We start from the raw sequence: 17,841 nt of genomic DNA, 5'->3' as shown, positions 1-17,841 counted from the left end.
AATAAGTTGGAGTATAGGGAAAATATATATAGGAGGGTTCCTACAACCAAAAAAAAGGCGAGCACACGCACTCCACTTGCGACTTGGTCATCAATGGTCTACATAATGAAAAATCAAATTAGGATTTCGTAAGTAATTTTGCGGCTCTCGTTTTTTTTTCTCTTACCATGTTATTAAGAATTTCACTTTGTGATATTACATTTTTTCTATTTAGTTTAGGCGTTACCGTATAATAATAAATGTGTGATATGAAAATTCGTGTGAGAGCGTCAACGGAGTTTGCGTGGGGATGTAGGAGAGAAAGTGAGAAACGTCAAAGGTTGCAACTATAACTAAATGGTTTTGAATCCCAAATATACTTACAAGTTACTTGAACTAGATGTTCCATGCATCTGGTTTCGTCCTAGACTCAGTTTTCTAATAGTTGAAGATCCAATCTCTCTTTTCTTTACGTTTCTCCCCTTCGCTTTATAAGTAATATTTATCACCTATACGATGAAAAATGAACTATTTCTAGATAGGAAATCTATCATACATGCCAACATTTAGTCCTTGAAAAAATATTTGAATACTATATAGAAACTCTTATATTGTTTTAGCGAAAAAGCGAGTTACTAGAACTTTCATAGTTATATAAACAATGTAACTTTCATAGTTATATAAACAATACATTCACGGAAAAAATATATATTGTAAATATAATTTTTCTGTTTCTAAAAAATAGGGTTTTTAGAGTATTCACGTTTGTTAAGAATACAACGAATGTTCATATTAAATTTATTATTTTATTTTTACTCTACATTTTTAATAACTATCAACCAATTACAGTTAATCAATTCAAATATTCATAATTAATATTTTTTTAAAAAATTTACAAAAATACTTTAAAAGTATACAAATTTTTTTTATAGCATAATTTTTTTTAAAAACAATCTTATTTTCAGAAATTGATATATGGAGTATTAATTTACTCACTTGTCAAACGCGTGATGATGGTCGTATAAAATTAATTGCCCGCCCAGTTGTTTGGAAAGTTTCGTGCTTGGTTCGAGATTCAGGCAAAATAATAAAAAATATGTAATGATTCATAAACCCTGCATAAAACACGTACAAGCAGCAATCATATGCCATTTATGACCGATCCAATTTAGTATAACGCCTACCCAAGTATGCTAGTAACATCTATATGGTTATATATATATATAGAAACCGCTATTCTAATTTGAAAGAGATTTTATATTTTCACGTCCCCGTTGGAAATAAATGGATTGAAGAAAGTACATGATTTGAGTTTTAACTGTTTGGAACAAGAAAAGAAAAACTGCAAGGATTAAAACATTTTAGTTTCTAGAATCGAATAATGCATTTTTCTTGACAAATAAAATAAATATACTGAAAATTCAAAGTCATCACTCATAATCGATATCGGAGCTGACTATAATTTATTTTCTATATTTAAGGATGAGATAGGTTTTGCTTTTATCCTATCGAAATGATCTCAGTTTCTTCATTTTGAAGCTACACTTTGTCAAACTCAAAGTTGCATCCTTGCATAAAGAAACTTTTATTAATATTCTTGATCTATATATATAGCTAGTATTAATTAGTTTCAAATATGCTTTTTAACCAAAACATGGAAAAGTTTCAAAACTCTCTTCAATTACCCTGGAATTATGCCTTCAAATAAACTCTGATAGAACAACAACATAGTATAAAGTGAGCATATGAGCATATCATAGTTCAGAACGTGTGATTATTATATACTCCCTCTGTTTTTATACGTAAGTAGTTTTAGTTAAAAGTGATGATATTAAGAAAATTGTTACTTTTGAAAAAATAACATTTAATACATAAATTTAACCAATAATAAAAAAGCATGAATTATTAGATTGGTCACAACATACGTAATAAATGTAAAAGCTGCTTTGAATTGTGTAAAAGTTGCTTTGGATTGTGTAAACATCTTATATTGTGAAACAAACTTATTTTGCTAAAACTAGTTACATATAAAAACAGATGGAGTATTATAATATTTCAATGTAGCGCAGCATCCACATCGGATGCATCTCTAACAAGAGCCTCTTGACTTATTTTATTAATGTCATTGAATAACGTAATTAAATTTTAAACACAATAAATTTGTAACCACTCACAACATGACAATTGTCATGAATTATTAAGAGAAGTCTCCTCCTCAAGAATCGTACCTTTGATTTCCTCTTTCTCTTTCATTATTTTCTACTTTTTTAACCATTTTTATGTTGAGAGATCATGAGAATTACTCCCACTACTCATGCTCTAAGCCTCTCGACCAAAATAGTTTAATTTTGATTTTTAATTCAACTCTTTGCACAAAGCATCATGTATAGTAGACTATCAATATGTATGGTTATAATAGATTAAGAATCGAAATATAAAATTCGTCTTCATGATGGATCCAAATCCTATGATATATGTGACTAACCATAAATATCTAAATATATTTACTCACAAAATACTATTCAGGATAACGTCACTATGCTCTTATAAAATACTACTGTTTCCGTTATCTACTCATCTTTCTTCAATACTTAGGTATGAAACCAAAAACAAGTTACTTTTACTTAGACTCGTTTTCTATACGAAACCTAAATATACAGCAAGTCTGCTGCTTATGTCATATATGTGAGCTTGGAAGTTGAAGAAAAACCCACTAAAGGAAAGAGAATCCTTTTAAGTGAAGCAACCTGAAATATGTTTTAATTGATTACTTTTCATGAGTTTTTGGTGTGGCCTTGAACATGTATGGCTTTTTATGGCATGTGACTGAACAACTTATAAACTTATCAAAAGATGTTTTAAGAAAAAATTCTCTCACGTGTGTTGCTACCAATCCGTGTGCCAACTTTCTCTTCTTTTGTAGGGGAAAAGAAAATAGTTGTGCTTTTGAGAAGGGAGAAAAGTTGTTTCTCTGATGCTTATTCCAAACTTGAAAGACAAAAGTTCCTGCATATTAAAGGTTATACTTTCATCATCCTTTTCTTTTTTACTTTCTTTTTTTCTCTCTCTCAAATCTTGAAAATAAAATAAAATACAATGGGATTATATGTTTATTCTCAGTAGAGATTGACATTTTAGTTTAAAATTGAATGTGATATGATTTTCTTTTGGTTTGGTCTAGTTTAATTCAATGGAAATCTACATAAATAAGAGCAATACTGTTTCGTTTGGCTTATCCAATTGGTATGTATTTTATCATTTTAGATTATTTATTTTAGTTTGGTAGTATGTAAATTTGGTTTATTTAATTTGGGTTTGGATACTGGCTTACTTTCGGCTTGAGAGTCAAATGACCACACTATAAATCAAACATCATTTTGGGTTTAGCCATCTTAGTTTGGGTTTTATATTTATTTTTTGAGGCCGTAATAATTCGTACACAAAGATAAAAAAGGAGGAATGTGTGTTGTTTAGGTTGGGCCTTTTTTGAGGTCTTTGGTGTAGTACTTAATTAAATATTTGAGAATTATTGTGTGGAAGCTGAGGTTTTGATGTTATCAATAGACAATACTTTAGGTCAAGTGATGTACCCATTATGACTTGTTGGGCTCTCTATTTGACAATAAGCATATACCAAACTTGAAAGAAACGAGGTCCTGCCAATTATGCATATTAATAGCCAGAACGGTAACACACGTAATGAATTTCAAAATTATTATTGCTATCAAATAATATAGATACTGATCAAAACATAATTTTATCATTTTGTTGCAGATATTTGTTCAAGTTAAGATTTAGGTAGACTTCAACACTCGAGATATTAAGCGGAAAAAGGAGCTTAGGAAGTTTGTCTGGTAATTGTAAAGATATAGCATAAAGGTGATGTAATTAGAGTTCAGATGTTTCTAGTTCTAGGTGTTTCCAAAAGACAATAACTAAAGGGTACGTGTGGAATCTTCTGACCACTTGATCAACATTTCTTTGTGTCTGAAACATATGTATCAAGTTCTAATGAAATTCTATAGAGCCCAAAATTTATCGGGCCCTTCAAACTTTGAGTCATTATATCTCTGTGTCTGTGTAGTCATTTCCAAATTTGACTCGAGGGTGACACTCAGCCATATTTCATTTTATCCATATATAGGTAAATACTATTTATTTTCTTGGTCGAATTATTTATATTGAAAACAGAAAATATGGATAAAATGAAATTATGGCGGAGTGGTAGGTGCATAAAAGTTCATAAGGGGTTGAAGATACACACTTGAAAAGTAGCGGAGCTAGGTATCCAATGGGAAACAAAAGAATTAGAAAGATCATCTGAATTTTTTATCTCAAAATGTCATCTGAAAATCAACATATTCATGGACACCATCGCCTAATTACACAACATATATATGCAAAAAAAGAGACGTGCCAAAGGCTGAATGAATACATCAAAAGCACATACAATATGATTGAGATGACAGACTAGGAGTTAATAAACAGCTATTTCATGCAAACCTCTAAAAATCTGTTTAAAGTCATCTTTACTTGTGAAAAGAATAATTATACTTAACCAACGAGGTTGGCCTAGTAGTAGTTGAGGAAGAAAATCCAATACTCTCCCCGCAGGTTCGACTCGTGTTGGCCACCCGGGCCCTCCCTGCTAATTCCTGGGGAGGAAATTACGTGGCTGCTGCGGGTCTCGTGGGATTAGTCGGTTGACCTCGGTCGCCGGATCCCCACGGTTAACAAAAAAAATAAAAAAAATAAATAATTATACTTAGATACCTCGAATATTTTAAATATATTTATCTGCCGGTATTTATTTACGATATACATTTGATATCCTAAATAAAGGTTTATATAAAATACTTCAACAAAATAATACTGATTGTTAGGGATGAATAAATATAAATTTCACATTGTTTTGCAGTCTAAATCTGTAACACAAACATTTTATCTCATAAATAAAATAATATAAATATAAGAGAATATATGAATTTTAAAATAAAACCCCATAAGATATTTTTTCCGAAATCTTAAAATAATTTTTAAAAATATATTAAACTATTAATATTTTATGATTGAGATATTCACTTTAAATTTCTTAGAATTGTATTACTCTTGCCTGCCATTTTATTTACTTCCTTCTTTTTGAAACACATTTTATTTACTTCCTAGCTAAAACATCGATTCTTAAGAAACAAAAAATATAATAATAATTATTTTATTTGAAGTTCAATCCGATTACAAATACACGTATTGGTTTACTTGTTTTCGACAATTGTAGTAGGGAAATTGCAACTTATCTTTATTTTCTTATATTTACATACTTCCATAAAAAGGTGGTTTTCAATAAGAGGTTGTTATCAAATATAGGAACCTGAGAAATGGGTCTACATGATTGATCCTTTTGAGAAGATGAAAACATAGAAAACGACAAAAAAGGAGTTTCAGGAGTAGAATCGATCTTCAGTCATTAGTCACTACCAACGTACATTAGCTTTCTTCTCCCTTTTATTACTCCTTAATTAATTTATCTGACCAAAATTTCATAATTACCAATGTACATTTTCAAAGTATTAAATGTGTTCTTGAACATCCTCCAGGCAGAAGGGATGTCTGTTTGATTGTATTAATGTCATCTAGACATCTACACATCACTTATGGTTACATAAATACTTGTCCACCAATGAGTATACTTCATCGGCTAGTTTTGTAAATTTTATCAAGATATACTGTTTGGTCACTGATATACTAATGTAGTACACGGCAAAATACGTACTTTATACATGCAAATTTACAACACATTAGGTTTCTAACATTTCAGAATTCTTTTTTTTCTAAGGTTTTTTATTATTCATATGTACTCATATGTACGATTGGAATTTCTTTAGAAACACACCATTCTTAAGACTATTTAAAGAGCGATTCTGGAAACAAGAAGAACGAATAGGAAATGAACGGTGAGGAATAAAATTACATAAATGAAAGAAAATGTTGTTTCATCCCATATTTAACAAGTAATAATTTTATTTTTTATTTTTTTACAAAAAAAGAAATGACAGGGAATGAGAAAGAAAAATTATTCCTTATGAAAGGTAAATTTTTTTAGGAACGTTAGAGAATGCATTATTCCTCGTCGTTCTTTGGTCACCATTCATACCCTTAGTTAATAGCCTAATACACGTAAGTGATATGTTGATTAGTTTTTTTTTTCGTTAACGGTTGATCAATTTGGCCAAATGTTAAAAAACTTTACAGTGTACAATCATTTAAATAGTTTATGCAAGTCATTCGCCTGAACAGTGAGTAATATTGGCTTATCTCCACTAAGCCTATGTTCATAATTAATACTGATACATACAAACTTATGTTATCCTGATTAATACTGATTCATTTAATCATCAAGCGATCGTAATGAATCCATGTTCATGATAATACTAAATACATAGAAGCTTCTGTTATACCGACAAGTTAATATAGGTTCAATAGAGCGATCATTAGGAAGTAGTGGTATATATCTGGTGAACATTAATATATCAATTCTTCAACAAACCAGAGATACGTATCCATTATTGACTTAGTTATATTAATGTATGCGTGTGTGGTAAAACTAGATTCGTATGAACGGAGTCAGGGCCGTTTCAAACTTTATACATACCCTGTTCCGGAAAAAAAAAGACAATTTTTAATAATTTGAAATAATTTAGATATTTTAACAAAGTATCATTATAATATAAAATAAATACATCAATTTAATTATTTTATATCTAAATAACACTATTTTCTAGTTTTTAATACAAAATAATTATCAAATCATTGAACTTGATCATTTGGCATTTTTCAATGCAAAGTTATTGATCAAATCATCAAATTTGATCATTCTTCTATCCACTCTTCTAGCTTTTTTTCAGTTTTTTTTACGTTTATTATCCACAATCAGAAATTATAATCTATAAATATAATAAAGTAACAAAATCTGGATAATAGTTAGACATAAAGCTATAATATACTCTTTTAATAGGTAAGGTACTCTTTTTTTTGCTTGTCGGCAGAAGTTGTAAGCTAATTGTTTTCTTTTTTGTGTTTGCTATTTTTTATTTAAAAAACGGTGAAGAAAATATATCTTGTTCTCCCTATTTATAATCACTAATTGATAATTATTTCCTAAACATAATAAAATTAAAATACTAACTTTCTATACTACCATTGAATATCCAAACACACATCAACAACTATTTCTTACTTTCCAATATATAATTGATATAAATACTAATTATTTTCTAATTTATTGCATTTTAGTTGGTTATATAAACAAAATAAAGAAGTTTAATTTATATTTATAGGTTACAAATACGAAGATTAAACTAAAATATAGTTATTCTGACTTTTTTATAAATATATGATTCTAAATTTATAACTATTATTAAAACAAAAAAAATATAGACCCTCTAAAATTTTAGACTCCGTTCGACCGCTTCATTTGTACGTAATAAAAGACTTCCCTGGACCGAGTAAATCAGAAAACGATAGGATCGGGGAGATTTAATTTCACCCACATGCTTGTCATTATTCCTTTATGTGGTAGCAACATATACAGATTTATACGCCAGCATCATTTATTAACGTGGGTCACCTAGGTTAATTGAATTATTGAGGTCTGATCAGCCGATGGTATTTTTGTTTTTTGCTTTTTATTTATTTGGGGGCAAGTAAGCAAAAATCCAGGCTAGAATTTCCATTGTTTTTGTGAAATTCTTCAGTTTCTATTTTCCATTAAAACCCCCGATGGATATACATTGAAAAACAAATAACATAATGTAAAGTTAATGTGTGGAGATTTAAAATAGATATGACAATAACAGTCACTGATATATGAAAATTCTAGTTAATTGAGATGTTACAAATTCTGTGATTTATATTTATGTCAGGTGTTACACGATGATGGAACGCGTCTACTTTTTTATAGTAAGATGTACTGTACATAAAAACTCGCATATATAAATAAAAATGAAAAATAAACACAATCGGTTTGGGATAAATCTATATTATTGAATGAAATAATACATGTCAGTGAAAATAACATATGTCGTTTATGTAAGTTCTTTTTCTTTTATGTATTTGAACGTTCGTGATTATATGTAGGTCTATATGATCGTATGAAAATAGATAATAAATAGAGAAGTTAGGGGCCGGGAATGTGATTGCAAAAATGCATGCAAATACAGCATGAGAACGTACGTGAACCAAAAACATATTAGGTACAAATCAATAAAAACAATTGTAAGATAAACTAGAAAAATGTTTCAATAAAAATATTAAACAAGTGATGGAAAAACTAAGGTGGAGGAGAACCACAAAAGTGGCACCTCTCATATTTTAGTAAATTCACGACCCAAATTTTTTTAGAGATATAGAGAGAGGGAGAACAAAGAACGAATGAGAACAAGAATGATTTAACAAAACCGATGTTCATTGTTATCATTCGCCTACCATTTCACTCGTCTCTTGTCTATTTCTTTAGGGGGTGATTGATTGAGATTTACTTCTAAATTTTGTGCAATAAAATTTTATCTGTTGTAGTTGTATATTTTTCTACAGCTCATAAATTGCTTAATATATAGTAGGAGTTTTACCTTTCTTTTAGCATTAAAAAAAAATATGGGAGTTTTACCGTCATTTTCTAATTTGTTGGTTGTAACTTTAGAAGTTAAAGAAAATACCTACAACCAACCAGTCATTTCCTTGAAAATGGAGAACTGTTTTGCATTTTCTTCAAAAAATTTCCGAAATAATTTGTTTCCTTCAGTCAAAAAATAAAAAATAAAAATCTGATTCCTTTTATCGTATTACTGAAACAAACGAAAGAAGAGGATGTATATTCAACCAGTTTCTCACTACTGGTGGATATTACTTACTACGCTAGACAGTTACCAAAAGTGATAGATACATGCATCCTTATTTGAAATATTTGTTTTTTAAGTACGCTGAAAATCAAATGTCATTAACCAAAAAGACTGAGTGTTAACTCAGATTAAATTAAGTTCAATATAAAAAACGATCGAGTCCTGAAAATGTGAATTAAAAAGGAGAAGAATAGCAGAGACATAAAATATACCCAAGACACGAAAGCACAGTGAGGGAGAAGTGTCCAGCCAGCATATGATGACGCGCTCTATAGCTCTCCAGGGTGTCTACAAACTATAAAGAAACGCTTGGAGAGGTCACGTGATATGCACAAGAATTTCATTTTCATGCAATTAGTATTAATTACGCCTCTTCATAACGCATCATTTTTTGTTTATCAACTTAATTAATTGTTCTCACGCGCGACGCTCCTTTTGACGCATAGATTTGTGCCTAATACATGCATGATTTATCGATTTCTCTGTGTACAAGGCTTAAAAACGTGTTCTTCTAAACAATTATGATCAGAAAATGCAAATGGAATTTTTTCTTTTCTTTCAACTTTAACTAATCATTGAAAATACCATAATGTTAAAGAAAACGGCGTCTATTATCTGAGCGTAGATGCTTTCACCTATAAATTGCATTGGTTTAACTTAGTCATCATCTACAATTTTTAGATATTTTTGTTCTTTGATGATCAATTTCACCTAGACTTCTTTACAATTGTCAAATTCTAGTTCATATTAAACGTACCCTCACTGTTTCATTTACGTCATCTATTTATATAAAGAGAATGCATACTTTTTGGACAACAGAGAGAATACATGTAAGATAATAATAAGAGAAATATACTTTAAAATAGTACTAAAATACATTTTTATTTAAAATAGCACTCAAGATTTTTTTTCTTACAAAATAGCATTAGTTTAAAAAGTTGAAAATATATTTCATTTTATATTTTAGTTTTGTGATTAAAGTTTATAATTTCGTATTTATAAAGTAGAGTTAGAGTAATTAAAAACATTGAATTTGGAGTAGTTTTAGTTATTTTATCTTTTAATTAATGCGATTTTAGAAGAAAAAAAATGTGTGTGCTATTATTATGTTAGGAGTATATTTTTTGAATTATGTAAAAGATTTGCTCAACACTTAATTCACAATAAACAATTTTGAAAAACATAGCCAATGATGAAGCCTACAATCCTATATTATGGTAAGTTAGGTCTATATTTAATATATTTCATCAAATAGCGAGGTGGATATTTTGGATCGTCCAAATCAAATCATATGTGAGTTAGAAAAGAAAGATGAGAAGAAAATATTCGCATTGCATTGTAATCTAGTGATGATTTCCACTATGTTGGTCGAAGTTGGGTAGACTTTTGGTCACCGTGATATTCATGTATGGTTATAAACTATAAAGTGCAAACTTACTATGGTAATCTGATTTTTGAAAGTTAATTAAAGAAGAAGCCGTGAAGGAAATGAAATTGTGTAGATGTGCATGTGAGATGCGAGTGGGGAAGAAAAGGAGCAGAGTTTAGTGAATGAGAAAATGCAACGCTTCCTACTAATTTTTCCACTTGTCATACAACCAGTCTGAGTTCGTTTGCCTTTTCGATTCTTATTATTATTTTATTATACTCTACACGTCACACGCTTCAAATAACTCAAAAATTAAAATTAAAATATTTTGACTACATGAATAGTAATTTGGAGGTATATATAAACCACCTGAGACTCATTAGTTTCCTCCATGAAATAAAAAGAAACATCTTAGAGAGAGAAAAAGAAAGAGTGAGAGGGATAGAAAAGCTTTAGGGTTTCAAAAAGACTGAGACTCTTTAAAATGGGCATCATGATCAATCACCATTTGCTCGCTATCATCTTCGGCATCTTAGGTAACGTTTTAATGATACATCCACAAAGCTAAATCCTAGTTTGTTCCTCAGCTATTCTCTTTTTGCTAAAGAACTTGCGGCAGCAACAATAATGTGTAAGGTTCCATGCACTGTATTAGTAGACGTGAATTAAACAGAAAGGTACTAATTAAGAAACCAAATTTAACTGATGGGAAGTTAATTTATCATGATTCATGAACCACCTACTTATATATGTATATATATTTCTTACTTTGTTTCAAGTTTTTATTCATAATTTGGAATCATTAATGATCTCCTAATCCTGTATTTAAATCCCAAACTACCCAAAAATGAATCAATACGAAAGCTTTACAAATTGAAATCGTCACGCAATATTGTCCATATAATATACTCGGTACGTGTAGTGAGGTTAATGCACCCATTCAACTCCCCGTTGAGGTTGGTTAGGGAACTCCGATTGGTTCATTTACATTTACTCATGTCTCCACAAAACTAGAAGTCTTTTATGTCTACAATCAACTCATTTCTTTTTGTTGGTTATATTTCACGAAATTACAGGAAACGCAATATCCTTCTGTGTATTCCTCGCTCCATTGTAAGTACATACCAATTTCTGTATACTATTATACTATCGATAATGGTTATGTAAGAAAATAATTATTTGAGAATGATTAGCAACGGAAATGTTTCTCTGATTTTTGTTGTGAATTTTTGAAGGCCAACGTTTTATAGAATATACAAGAATAAATCGACGGAAAGTTTCCAATCACTACCGTACCAAGTGTCGCTATTTAGTTGCATGCTATGGCTCTATTACGCATTGATTAAGCAAGACGCTTTTCTCCTGATTACCATCAACTCTTTTGGCTGTATCGTGGAGACTATATACATCGCCTTATTTTTCGCTTATGCCACCAGGGAAAAACGGGTAATTTTCTTAGTATGTAGATAAGCATGGATAATAAGGAATCATTGCTCTGAACTATCTCTTATACATTGCAGATCGCAGCTATGAAGTTGTTCTTCACGATAAACGTTGCTTTCTTCTCGTTGATCCTAATGGTTACACATTTTGCGGTTAAAAGCCCTAGCCTCCAAGTCTCTATTATTGGCTGGATTTGTGTTGCCATTTCTGTTTCTGTTTTCGCTGCTCCTCTAATGATCGTGGTAAAAGCATTTTATTAAATTAACTTCACAAACTTATTTCAAAACGTATACAAATTTTGGGCAAAAATAATTTTAAATTTTCTTGTTGGTGTGAAAAGGCTCGTGTGATAAAGACAAAGAGTGTAGAATTCATGCCCTTCACCCTCTCGTTCTTCCTCACTATAAGTGCCGTTATGTGGTTCGCTTATGGCGCATTCCTCCACGACATATGCATAGCTGTAAGCATTTATTTTCATAGAGTGTATATTTTTTTGTTAAAGAAGGTCGTTTTAATAATGATTTTGTAGATTCCAAACGTGGTGGGATTCATACTAGGGATGTTACAAATGGTTCTGTACGGAGTTTACAGAAACTCAGGAGTGAAAATAGATGCTGAGAAAAAGATAAATTCATCAGATCAACAACTTAAGACTATTGTCGTAATTAGTCAGTTAGGTGTGTCGGAAGTGCACCCAGTTGACATCACGGTGGACCCACTCTCTGACGCCGTTCATCATGAAGATCCATCCAAACAAGAGGAGCCATCAATTGAAGATGGAAAATGCCACATGAAGACTTCCCGTCTTGAATATGTTTGAAGTGTTGATATGTCAGAAGCAAAAAAAAATATCTCTCTTTCTTGCCTCGTTGGCCGGCCAAATAAAAAAATTGTTGTTCGTAAGTTGAAAGTTGAAACTATAGTGCTCTACATAATTTGATGCAGCAAACCTCAGTAGCTAGATTACTTCTACTAATAAGCCGTTTGTCCATGTTTTTATGATTACATTTGTCTTCAAGATGTCATCGTCAATTAGTAAACAAACTAGGTTAAGACCCGCGCCTTGCGCGGGATTAACATTATATATAAAAATTATTTTATGTATTAAATATTTTTACATATTATAAACTAATAAATATATATTAAATAATTAAAAGTCAGTAACTATTAAAAATATAATTAAATTGGTGCAAACATATAAATCAATTGTATTAATCCAAATTTTTTTTTTATTTGATAGGATATGTTATTAAATTTAAATGATACTAACATAGATAATATATTTTAGTATATTTTTAATATTAATGTCTATTAAATACTGATTTATACTCATATAGTTTTTTGATCATTTGTATCTTTTATAGTAAAAAATTTAAATTACTGATAACAAAATTTTCATTGTGGGATTAATAGTTTTAGTAATTTATAATTAAAAAAAAAAAGTTGTCAATGATCGTTCAAAAAAATTGTTCAAAGCAAATTTTGAAACTAAAATATTGTATTTTATAAGGTTTATAGTTTAATTTAAAACGATATATATATTAATCTTATTAATTAATTAAATTAGACTTTTTACTTATATAATTTTTGTAATCGTTTGTATTTTGTCATAACAAAAATTTTAAACCATGGATCATAAAATTTGAAATAAAGTACATTAATGATGAATTTATTGTTAGTTTAATAAAAAGCTTATTATATAATTAGATGGACCAACATATTTCTCTAATGATTCTAAGAATCATTCTAGTGATGACACGTGGCTACAAAAAGAAGTTGTAATGCTTCTCAAATAATATATAGGGGATTGTACAAGGAGACCATTGACGACATAATATCCCATGATTTTGAGAATTAACAAAGTAACGATTTTTGGGTCATTTATTAATATCCCATTAATAAGTGACTCATTTATTTGCAAAAAAAAGAATAGCATGATCAAATATTTGTTAATCAAGTTATGTTTTGGACATTAACGACATATATAATCCGATAATATAACAAAAATTGTTAAAGAACAAATGAATGGTTGCGGTTTATGACAAGTTATAACTATAGATTGTAAATTTCCGTAATTCGTAATCTACAAAATATAAAAGAATCATATACAAGATTGCTAGTTTAAGTCATTTTAGAGGTAATAGAACGTGATTGACAGAAAGAAAAAAAGAAGCAAAAGTTAGATAAGAAAATCCTTTTCAAGAGAGGACACTCTCAAAGGTTAAAAAACAAGTCCCGACATAAACTTTGATAAGACCAACCATACTCTCACAATCTCAATAGCCTATCCTTAAAATTATTGTCAGAATGCGAGGGCATGTGACCCACGTTGTCCAAAACTAAGCGACGGTGGACATTAGCCACACCACATAACACTCGGAAGAAAAAAGGTCTATCTAAACACTAATCTTGATTCTTGGATCTTTGCAATTTAATCATCGACCAAACGTCAAAAATGCCACATTTGACACATCACAAAACTAGAAAAGACCCTACATCAACTCTCCAGAATCTTCAATTATAGTTTTGTTAGTATTAAATAGACCTACTTTGACCCTACATCATATAGATAATGTACATTGTCAACTCTTTGTCACAATGTTTTTTTCTTTCTATGTTTCAAAATAAATAAGACCAAAAAAAGTATCAAGACCCAAACCGGTTTTAACCGGTACTGTTGCTCTCTGAAGTTCCTTGCTCTCTGTCTTCCCTTCTCCCTCAAACTCTCTCCCCACATTTTAGCCTCTGCAACCGCACGCTCCCTATCAATGTCTCGGTTCAATATCCGAGCCGTCTCTCTAGGTGAATCCTCCTTCTCTGAACCACCTCCTTCATCGTCCCTTGTTATTAACTTCCCCCCACCTCTTTCATTCTTGTTTGGATCATAAGCTTGGTTTGCAAGATATGACAATGCAGTTACCACATCTGCTATAAGAGGACGCGTAGCTGCCTCCTCTTGGATGCACATTGAAGCCACAGATAATGCTTGATACAGTGCTCGTGTTGGAAACCTCCCCTTTAACTTAGGATCCGCCAGTTTTATAAACTTTCTCCTGTCGTTGAACATTGGACGAGCCTGTTAAAACCCAAAAAATAACAGAATAAGAAACTGAATGAATGAATATAACCAGAGGGTTAGTGAAGTAAAAGTAAGTTGACGATGATGAAGTTAGTTATTTACCCAAGCCACTAGGTTCTGTTCTCCATGAGGCATCTCACTATCTATTGCTTTTCTACCAGTAATGAGCTCCAGAAACACCACACCGAAGCTGTAGACATCTGACTTTACAGTCAACTGACCGGTCATCGCGTACTCTGGAGCACAGTATCCATAAGTGCCCATGACTCTAGTGGAGACAGTATGTAACCACAATAAGAGGTTTGGGCCGAAGCCCGTAACCACAATATGTAATATTAGTTTCGTCCCAGCGATCATTCGAACTGGGGACCTCTAACACAGACAGTGGTCTGGAATCCTTTCCAGTTGAGCTAACGACCTCTGGTCACCAAGAATCTTTGGGGTCTAAAGATTAGGAAAAAAATACAGGAGATTTAATTACCGTGGAGGTGATCTTCCAATGATCCCAAGGGCATAAACTCATAGACCAAGAGGCGTTGATCTCCATCAGCACAGTAACCAATAAGGTTGACTAAGTTGGGATGATGAAGAAGGCTGAGCATGAGAACTTCTACAAGAAACTCTCTGTTCCCTTGCAAACCATTCCGGTCTAATTGTTTAACAGCAACAACCTGATAAAGATGAAAGAAAAGTAGATCAGAGATATGCATTGCAATGTCATCAAGCTAACTAACATAAATGTAGAAATGTACCTGACCGGTGCTTTCAAGCCTTCCTTTGTAGACACATCCGAATCCACCTTCTCCTAAGAAAGTGTCAGGATGAAAGTTCATAGTTGCAGCAACGAGCTCACGGAAAGCAAATGTATGAGCAGCAATTTGCTCAAGCCCATCTCTTGGAAGTAGCAGCTCTCTTTTTGACCTTACATTGCTCTTTGAGCTAAGCTTCTTCTCCCCACCTGAAACATCACTAAGACCAATTCAATTCACCAAAAGGCATCCATCCAGAGTCTTCTAGTGTCTAATACTAAACATAAACTCCAAGAACAAAATCACCCTAAAATCACAAAAACTTATATTAAATATCAATGTCTTCAGGGCACAACCCAAAGACAAACAAATGTAAGATTCTGATACTGATTCAGTAGGATCATGTGATCTTTATCTTTCTCCACAAAGCTAGAAACTTTACACTGAGGACGAACTTGGGACTTCCCAATCAGATCAAAACAAGTGAAACTGAAGATAAGTAACACGAGTAAAAGAGATGAGAGAAACCTGAAGGAAGTGTAGAGAAGTTATTGGACACTATCGTTTGTGATTGTTTCTGAGGCTTGGATTCCTCAACTGGGTTCAGCTTCTCATCTTCACTCGAATGAAAACACGAGAAACAACCCATCTCCTTCCACTCAAAGTTTGACACAAGGGATGAAGGATAGTAATCAAAAACTTGCAAAGTCCCTTTGAACAGGAACGAAAAAGCCAGAAACTTTGGCTATACCCCAGAAAGAAAGGAAGGGAATTGAGATTCCTAACTCTGTTTCAGATTTCGAAATGGAAGTTAAGAGGAAGGAGAGAGAGAGATGAAGCAGCTTATTTTCGTCGTTCACGAGTGTCACGCTATTACCATTCGCAAAAGAAAAGTCTTTTTTTTTTCTTTGTCAACCATTTGCAAAAATTAACAATGATGCGTGTTGCGGAGACTCTGTAAATCCTTCCTCATAACTTTTTCTTGTTGACGGAGATAATCTTCCATTCAAGGAAACGAAACTTCCTTTTTAATTGAACAATAAAAAACTTATTTCTGCAAATATTTAATTTTATATTACAGTGATTTGTCTGGGTCAAGACAAGATATTTCGAAGTTGACAAAAAAACGTAATTCCGCTTTTTATCACAGTGGATAAAAAAAAGAAGAAACAAATCTGAGAAATATCTTGTCTTGACCCAGACAAATCACTGTAATATAAAATTAATGTAATATAAGATTTGACGTTTTTTTGTCAACTTCATACTTTTTTATAAGTTAATTTTATATAAGTTGACAAATCACTGTAATATAAAATCACTGTAATATGAGATTTGACGTTTTTTGTCAACTTCATACTTTTTTATAAGTTAATTCCACTGTGATAATAAGCGGAATTAAGTTTTTTTGTCAACTTCATACTTTTTTGTCTTGACCCAGACAAATCACTGTAATATAAAAAGTTCTTTTTATATCACTATTAACGTGTTATAAAAAGAATTGGAATTTTATTATATCATACGAATTTAAATAAAGTAAAATTTTATATCCGTACGAAGAAGATAATACTGATAAGAAGAGAGGATGTGTTATTGAATGAGAAGGATGTTGTGTTTACAAACGAACGCAAACGTTCGTATATATAGAAGGAAATTTACTGTGCAAATAGTGCAGTGGACCCCACATCTTTTTATATTTTCAACGAAAGCGGCTCATCTTTTCTTTTGTCTTTCGTAACACTCCCCCTTGGGGGCCGGTGTCACTATCCGCTCTCGCTTAACGTCTTTGTTGCCTCGTTAAAAACATTTCATCTTCTCTCAAAAAATTTCAAATAAAAAGAACTGGAATTTTATTATATCGCAGGAATTTAAATAAAGTAAAATTTTATACCCGTACGAAGAAGATAATATTGATAAGAAGAGAGGATGTGTTATTGAAGGAGAAGGATGGTGTGTTTACAAACGAACGCAAACGTTCGTATATATAGAAGGAAATTTACTGTGCAAATAGTGCAGTGGACCCCACATCTTTTTATATTTTCAACGAAAGCGGCTCATCTTTTCTTTTGTCTTTCGTAACACTCCCCCTTGGGGGCCGGTGTCACTATCCGCTCTCGCTTAACGTCTTTGTTGCCTCGTTAAAAACATTTCATCTTCTCTCAAAAAATTTCAAATAAAAAGAACTGGAATTTTATTATATCGCAGGAATTTAAATAAAGTAAAATTTTATACCCGTACGAAGAAGATAATATTGATAAGAAGAGAGGATGTGTTATTGAAGGAGAAGGATGGTGTGTTTACAAACGAACGCAAACGTTCGTATATATAGAA

General features: G+C 31.4%; 1 protein-coding gene and 1 pseudogene across 1 annotated transcript; one reads left to right on the top strand and one right to left on the bottom strand.

Moving 5' to 3' along the window:
- The first annotated feature begins 10,651 nt into the window (after positions 1–10,651).
- On the top strand, positions 10,652–12,698 carry LOC106333323 (bidirectional sugar transporter SWEET15-like). The gene is made up of 6 exons (XM_013771787.1): positions 10,652–10,778; positions 11,319–11,355; positions 11,478–11,688; positions 11,763–11,927; positions 12,026–12,145; positions 12,215–12,698. Exons 1-6 carry the CDS (start codon positions 10,727–10,729, stop codon positions 12,503–12,505), a joined length of 876 nt encoding a protein of 291 aa, XP_013627241.1. The 5' UTR covers positions 10,652–10,726; the 3' UTR covers positions 12,506–12,698.
- Positions 12,699–14,265: 1,567 nt separating this feature from the next.
- LOC106331980 lies at positions 14,266–16,528 on the bottom strand (annotated as a pseudogene).
- Positions 16,529–17,841: the final 1,313 nt, after the last annotated feature.

This window comes from Brassica oleracea, chromosome C3, assembly GCF_000695525.1.
Source record: "Brassica oleracea var. oleracea cultivar TO1000 chromosome C3, BOL, whole genome shotgun sequence".
Taxonomy (NCBI): Eukaryota; Viridiplantae; Streptophyta; class Magnoliopsida; order Brassicales; family Brassicaceae; genus Brassica; species Brassica oleracea.
The sequence above is the reverse complement of the archived record's forward strand: the minus strand, read 5'-3'. Positions and strand labels throughout refer to the sequence as shown.